At 39.8% G+C, this 7,641-nt stretch overlaps 1 protein-coding gene across 1 annotated transcript; it reads right to left on the bottom strand.

Annotated features, from left to right (window-relative positions):
- Window positions 1-328: 328 nt before the first annotated feature.
- On the bottom strand, window positions 329-4,029 carry LOC147495939 (uncharacterized). Its single transcript, XM_086564724.1, has 2 exons — window positions 1,325-4,029; window positions 329-641 (listed from the first exon to the last, which is right to left on the bottom strand). The coding sequence occupies exons 1-2, from the start codon at window positions 3,939-3,941 to the stop codon at window positions 529-531; spliced, it is 2,730 nt and encodes a 909-aa protein (XP_086420850.1). The 5' UTR covers window positions 3,942-4,029; the 3' UTR covers window positions 329-528.
- Window positions 4,030-7,641: the final 3,612 nt, after the last annotated feature.

Here is a 7,641-nt window from a genome sequence, read left to right as displayed (position 1 = left end):
GAATCAACAACCACAAATGTATATGAAGAACTTACTAGTTAACCATAAAGTCAAAACTGAGCACATTACCTTTTGGTAGGTGCTTGAGAAGCATCTCCATTTCTTTACAATTTATTCTACCTTCCACAAACAAGTCCGCTAGAAGAGAAGTAGTTTTTGCATGTGGTGAGAAACCCTTGTCAAGCATGGTATTGAGAACTACAGTAAACTACTCTATTCAAACCTATGCATAATATGAATCGCTGCCTAGTGCCTTGTCTAGCATATACAACATTCACGTCCCTCAGTAGTCAGTATTCTAGAGAGAAGTGACACGAACAATTCACTATTTCCTATAATAAATGTGTTCCATTATATATTTAATAAGGTGAATCACTGTTACAATCGAGGGGGAAAACATGGTACAGTAGATAGGTGTCTTTGTTGCATACAAATTCTAAGATGATCCCTTGGAAAATAACAGAAGTTATGAAAGTATTGAAAGAAAAGGGTATGTGATACATGTGAGTATGTCGTCCTCACTGACTCCTAGAATTCACAGTTCACATCCTGCATCAGCTCTCCAGAGAAAGCTCTTCTTTGTCCTCGGGTTTTTAATGACGTTGATGTGATCCTTCTTTCAAAATTCAGCTTTGACTTGCCTAACAAAAATCAAAGATGATTGAAAGATCATAGTAAAAAATAGATGAACAAAAATCTAGATTTTAAAATGAAGTGCCGAGCCCATGACTAAATCAATACATCTCAACATCTGTATGCCAAAGTCTGCTAATATATTATAGCCAACCACACGCAGCAACCCATAAAAATATGCCTGATTGCAATTGAAGATGCAGCACTACCTAACAAGCCAATATAACAGTAATGAAAGAAAATCTATCTCAAATTTCTTCTGTAGTGTTAACTAAATGATGAGTTCCAATAAAATATGTACATCACTAGCCCAATACACTCACACTGCTATCCAGTAACTTAAACATCCATTTATGTACCAGATCGAATATGCAGCACACTAAATAAAATGTTATGAAATAAATCAAATAATCAAAATTTCCAACTTCACGTTTTAGTTTCATTTTGTGTGTGGGCCTCTGTATGTGTGTGTTAAGGGAGGAAATAGCAGCTACTCCAATAATTTATAATTTTACGTTGATATACTAACAAAGTAACAGACCAAAGAAACAGAAATACAAAGAAGAATATGCGCGGCAGACTTATTACTTGATGAACACCCAAAAAAAAAAGGAACTGACGAAAACCAACTCCTAACCACACTATTTCAAGATATAACTAGTTAACCACAGAGTCAAATTGAGCACATTACCTTTAACATAGCCTTTTAGCAGGTGCTTGAGAAGCATTAGCATTTCTTTACAATTTGGTCCACCTTCCGCAAACAAGTCCACTAGAATAGAAGTAGTTTTTGCATCTGGTGAGAAACCCTTGTCAAGCATGGTATTGAGAAGTTGCATTGCCTTGTGGGCATCCTTTTTTTGTTCTAGCAATCCTTGGACCATGATATGGAACGTGAAATCATTTGCAGCTAAACCCTTCTCTTGCATCTCATAAAACAAATCCTGGGCTTCTTCCAATTTCCCTTCTATAAAAAATCCATTAATCATCACGTTGTATGTGCTAGTGTCAGGCTTCAACTCCCTAGTTGAGAGACTATAAAAGATTTCCTTTGCCTCAACTAATTTTCCTTCTTTGCACATGCTATCAATAATGCTGTTGTAAATCGGTACATTAGCTTTCGCTCCATTATGTTCCATCACACGGAACAGTTCCATTGCTTCAGCAGAACAACCATTTTTGAAGAGGCCATCTATTAATGAACTATATGTGAACTGGTCTGGTTTTTCCCCACAAGCTATCATGTCTTTCAAAAGCTCTTTTGCAACTGAAACTTCTCCACTCTTGCAAAATCCATCTATCAGGGTATTATAGGTTATAGTGTTGGGTTTGAATCCCTTAAGTTGCATCTCCTTGAAAACTTGAACTGCCTCGTCCATCCTCTTAGCCTTGCAATAGCCATTGATCAAAATGTTATAGCTAACTACATTAGGTTTAAACCCTTTTTGAGACATCACTTGTAACAAATCAACGGCATCCTCTGCCCTACCTTGTTTAAAAAGAGCATCCACCAAAATGTTAAAAGTTATGACATCCGGTGTGACATTCTGTGCCAACATTTTGTCGAAAAAATGCATGGATTCTATCCATCGACCAGATCCGCATAGCCCGCAAATCAAAGAGTTGTAGGTGATAACATTAGGTGTAAGGTTTGTGGAGGTCATCTCCTGAAATAGATTCAATGCCTCGTTCACCAAATTCTCCTTACAAAGGGTATCAATAAGCATAGAATATATATGAACAGTCGGAGGAAACTCTTTGTTTTTCATTGCCCTCATGAATCGAAGAGCAGCAGTAGAATTCACAGACTTACAAATCCCATTCATTACTACCCCATAACTGACTTCATTGCATGGATATCCGTTTTCCAGCATTCGGGTAAAAAGATCCATTGCGTCGGCCACTTTACCCCCTAAACAGACCCCCTTAAGCAGAGTGTTCAGAGTAACAACATTAGGTGTAAGGTTTGTGGAGGTCATTTCCTGAAATAGATTCAATGCCTCGTTCACCAAATTCTCCTTACAAAGGGTGTCGATAAGCATAGTGTATATATGAGCATTCGGAGGAAGCTGTTTCTTTTCCATTGCCCTCATGAATCGAAGAGCAGCAGTAGAATTCACAGACTTACAAATCCCATTCATTACTACCCCATAACTGACTTCATTGCAGGGATATCCGTTTTCCAGCATTTGGGTAAAAAGATCCATTGCGTCGGCCGCTTTACCCCCTAAACAGACCCCCTTAAGCAGAGTGTTCAGAGTAACAACATTAGGTGTAAGGTTTGTGGAGGTCATCTCCTGAAATAGATTCAATGCCTCGTTCACCAAATTCTCCTTACAAAGGGTGTCGATAAGCATAGTGTATATATGAGCATCCGGAGGAAACTCTTTCTTTTCCATTGCCCTCATGAATTGAAGAGCGGCAGTAGAATTCAGAGACTTGCAAATCCCATTCATTACAGTCCCATAACTGACTTCATTGCATGGATATCCGTTTTCCAGCATTCGGATAAAAAGATCCATTGCGTCGGCCGCTTTACCCCCTAAACAGACCCCCTTAAGCAGAGTGTTCAGAGTAACAACATTAGGTGTAAGGTTTGTGGAGGTCATCTCCTGAAATAGATTCAATGCCTCGTTCACCAAATTCTCCTTACAAAGGGTGTCGATAAGCATAGTGTATATATGAGCATTCGGAGGAAGCTGTTTCTTTTCCATTGCCCTCATGAATTGAAGAGCAGCAGTAGAATTCAGAGACTTGCAAATCCCATTCATTACAGTCCCATAACTGAGTTCATTGCATGGATATCCATTTTCCAGCATTCGGGTAAAAAGATCCATAGCATCGGCAACTTTACCCCCTTTACACAGCCCCTTAAGTAGGGTGGTCAGAGTAACAACATCAAGCTCAAATCCGCGTTTCAGAATACTAGCAAGAATAGCAAAACCGAAATCCACTCGACCCGTATTGGAGTAACAATTGATTAGTGTATTAAGTGTAAAAATATCTGGTTGAATACCAGCGGCATCCATCCTTTTGGAGATAGATAAAGCGACAGAAAAGTGGTTCATCTTGACAAGTGCTCCTAGTAAATGGTTAAAAGGGGAAATGGAAGGCGAGTGTTTCATCTGAATCAACTTATCGAACAGACCCAAAGCCTCACCAAGTCCAAGTGTTCCTGATTTACATCTGTCCCGTACAAAACACGAGAAAGAGGAAGCAGTAGAACTAGTGTTGTAATGGAAAAGAGAAGGAAAAATTGTTACCCTCGATAATCGAACAACAGATGCTGGTCTTCTCCACAACGCCATTTCTAGCAGAAGCAAATCAGTAATGGTGTGACTGGCGATGTTTCAAGAGGACAAGTTTGGACGTTTGGTAAGAGCATCTTTAGCAGAGCAACCAAAAAAAACACCAAAATTTTGAACCAAACCAAACACCAAACCAAAAAAACATCAAGCAACTTTAGGAGCAACATCAAAAAAACACCAAAAGCAACTACGCGGTTTTTGCCAAAACCTTGTAAGCTAAAAGCAAACTGGGCTCAAGCCAGCGGTTTAAGCAAAAACCGCAGCGGTGTTCAAAACACCAGCGTGCTATTTCTATATAAAGCGGCTCCAAGCAGCGGTTCGGTCACTTTCACCTCTTCTCACAATTATAAAACCCTCTCTTTAGTTAAAAAAAAAACAAAAACCTACCTAAACTCTTAAAATTTGATATGGATCTTTTTGAACCTTTTGACGGTGATGATTGGCAGTACACAGACGACATTGGCGATGAGAAACTAGAATACGGTGGGAGATAAGACAGTGGGGAAGAAGAACCCGAGGATGTCGCACCGGCTAATAAATATCCCTATATACTGGAGTATCAGATGAACGACTTTGATTGGCAATTTGCACCTGGAGAAGCACTTGATATGGAAGTTGTGTCTTCTACACGTGATACAAAACACGTGTCGAGTCGCGATGGCTAATACTCGAGGGTAATTAATTGGTTTTGATTAAAATTTTTGAATATTAATTAGTTGAGTTGGACCAATTAATTATTTATCTTATCACGCATTATTTTTTTATATAATATCGGATAATCGTTGAATACCGAGTTAGATCGGTTTTACTTGATGTTAGAGAGTGGTGGAAGGTTATTAGGAGTTTGGATGAGTTTGTACATATTAGAGATAGTATTTTGTATATATCTTTGGGTATTTTGATTGATACGGATTATGAGAAGGTGATTAGGCGATTGGTCATAGCTTTAGTAGAAAGATGGTGGAGTAGAACTCATACATTTTATTTTCCTTGTCTTGGAGTTAGGGTTCACACCACTAGACTTCACTATGATTTCTGGGTTGAGTATCGGTATAGGCCAACCGATACCTTTTCATACAAATTATGAGAATATGGATAGTATGCTTATGAGTTTTCCTCGTTTGGGTGCGGATGCTTATGATTCTTCTGGGATTAAGCTATCTCATATTAAGATTGCATATATGGAACCCCTCTTGCATCGATACACGGCGGAGTTAGCTTTTGATCGCTCTAGGGTAGTGAGGGTGTTGATCGGTATGTTAGGGCTTTTTATGTTCTTTATTGGTCATGTTTTGTTTCCCAATGGTCATTCTACGATACGACTGGGATATTATGCTTATGTATCTGATTTGCATATTATGAGAGATTATGACCTGGGTAGCTCAGTATATGCCACATTGATATCGGCATTAGATAAAGCTTCCGCGGACATTCCGGAAGTATAAGTCCCTCGGATTGCAGGATTCACGGGACTTTTAGAGATTTGGTTTTATGAGTACTTTCGATGTCTTTGTCCTAACATAGACATGATTGCTGATACTCGCCCTAGATTTGCTAGTTGGTCAGGGCCTCACTTGACTCGTAACAGAGGGCATATTAGGAATAATATCTGTATGGCTCGTGCTCAGATTGATATTAAATCATTGTCATCTATTGAGTGGAGACCTTGGCGTTTGCCTACTGCCTTTGGCGATCCGGTTATACAAACATGCTTGTGTGTTGTCACGTCCGAGAGTTGTTTTGCCGCGTGGATCCGGGGTTTAATGCTTGTGGGCGATAGATGTTGGAGGCGGATGATTGGGCGTTATGGAGTTCCATGTGCTCCCATGCGGATGTTAGTGATGCAAAGTCGTGGGGTAGAATTCAAGTTCATGAAGTTCATGCCGGTGGTGGTCCTTGGCGGATCGTCTTCTTTTGTTGTTGAAGCGGACCTCATCGGTATTATAGATGGTGGAACCGTGTCTCCATGGGTCCGTTGTTGCCTCTGTTGGTCGGGCTAGCAACTTCGAAGTTTTGTGGGCTGGAAGGGATGAGGCGTGAGCTACGTATTCCTCATCCGCCCGCGGCTTTTTACAACCCACAACCTCTCGAATGCATATCGCCCGGCTCGTAATGCGCCAAGAATCCTCAAATGTTTGCCGTGTGTGGACCTAATGGGGAGCTTACTTATATTTCCATTCCTGAGGTGCCTCATGCTCGTTTCTCGAGTTAGAGCCGCATATTGATCGATTATACCATGGTGAGTTTAATTGTTTTATTTATCTTCTTCATTATATATATAATATGTACTCACACTTTGTATTTTCTTGGATTTTTCGGTGAAGTTAGGGGGAAAGATATGAGAACGAGGTTCTTATGTTTGATGGGATGAGGGATCTGTATCATTATAGCCAAAAAGAGAGGAGGCATATTCTCGGACATATCGGCAATCCCAACGTCGTGTATGCGAGACTTCGAAAAGCGTATGAGGATATGCAACAAGTGTACACGCAATGAACATCGGGATATGAGGAACTTCAGGTGAAGTAGTTAACCTCCATGCGGGGTGAGAAGATCATCGATCTCGATTAGGAACTTAGAGGAGCGGCCGGAACATCCAAATAGAGAGAGGAGAGGGATCGAGTGGTAAGGGGCGTAAGAAGAGAGCTAAATAAATTTGATGTAATATGATAGGTTTTGGATTATTTTGGATATTATATGATTATATCATAATCATAGATTTTGGACTGCATAATCATAATCATAATTTCTTTAATTTTTTCGATTTTGAATTACAATTCTTAATTTCTTCAATTGCACAATTGTTAATTTCTTAACTTCTATGCACAACTCATAATTTTTCAAGTTCTATGCATCACAGTTCTAATTTTCAGAAAAAACGCACGCGGTTTTGGCAAAACCGCGCCCATTGAAGCCCAAGCCCAAGCGGTTTTGCCAAAACCGCTTCCATAGAAGCCCATTTAGCAGCCCAAGCCCACGCGGTTTTGGAAAAACCGCGCGGTTTTGGCAAAACCGCGTGAGTGATTTGATACAGCACCAAACCTGGAACCAAATATTGGTCAATTTGGTGTTTGGTTTGGTGTTTTTTTGGTGTTTTCATCAACATGTAGTTCTCCTGAAGTTGAAAAAACACCGGTGTTTGATGCTAGGTTGATATTACTGCTAAAGATGCTCTAACATTTTTCTTTTTTTCCTGGAATAACTTTGGTATATCCGATCCAATTATTTTTCGGATGCCAATTTCGCAAAATTTTCGAAAATTTCGGAATCGCCAAAATTCGGAAGTAAATCACAAATTTAACACTGCGGGCGTGAGTGAGCTGTGAGCGTAGCATTTAAGGGTTTTTTAGACGGGTAAATTTCTGATTCGGCCATAATAATATCAATGTGTTTCCAATTCGGCCACAAATTATAACTCAGCACATTTTGTCAGGAACTAGTGGGGTAATGTCAGCAACTTTTTGCACTGAGTTGCTGAAATGGCCGGATTAGGAACAAAATGACCTTATCATGGCCGAATCAGGAATTTACCCTTTTTAGACTGGAGAGTGAATTTGTGGACAACAACCTCTCATTGGTCCAAACTATTTTCGGGCACATAAACAGTTTTTTCAGACATAATAAACAGTTTTCTCAGGCACCAACTCCACCAATCAATTTGCTATCTTGTGGACAACAAATAGTAACCTGTCCACAAAGT

This window comes from Coptis chinensis, chromosome 6, assembly GCF_015680905.1.
Source record: "Coptis chinensis isolate HL-2020 chromosome 6, ASM1568090v1, whole genome shotgun sequence".
NCBI classification, from domain to species: Eukaryota; Viridiplantae; Streptophyta; class Magnoliopsida; order Ranunculales; family Ranunculaceae; genus Coptis; species Coptis chinensis.
This window is presented reverse-complemented; position numbering and strand designations above follow the sequence as displayed.

Bases quoted from the DNA above. Each gene is read 5' to 3' on its own strand.
- LOC147495939 (XM_086564724.1), bottom strand. From the start codon at position 3,941: ATGGCGTTGTGGAGAAGACCAGCATCTGTTGTTCGATTATCGAGGGTA. The intron at 642-1,324 runs GTAATGTGCTCA...GATTTTTGTTAG, and splicing joins GCTAAAAGGCTATGTTAAAG to GCAAGTCAAAGCTGAATTTT.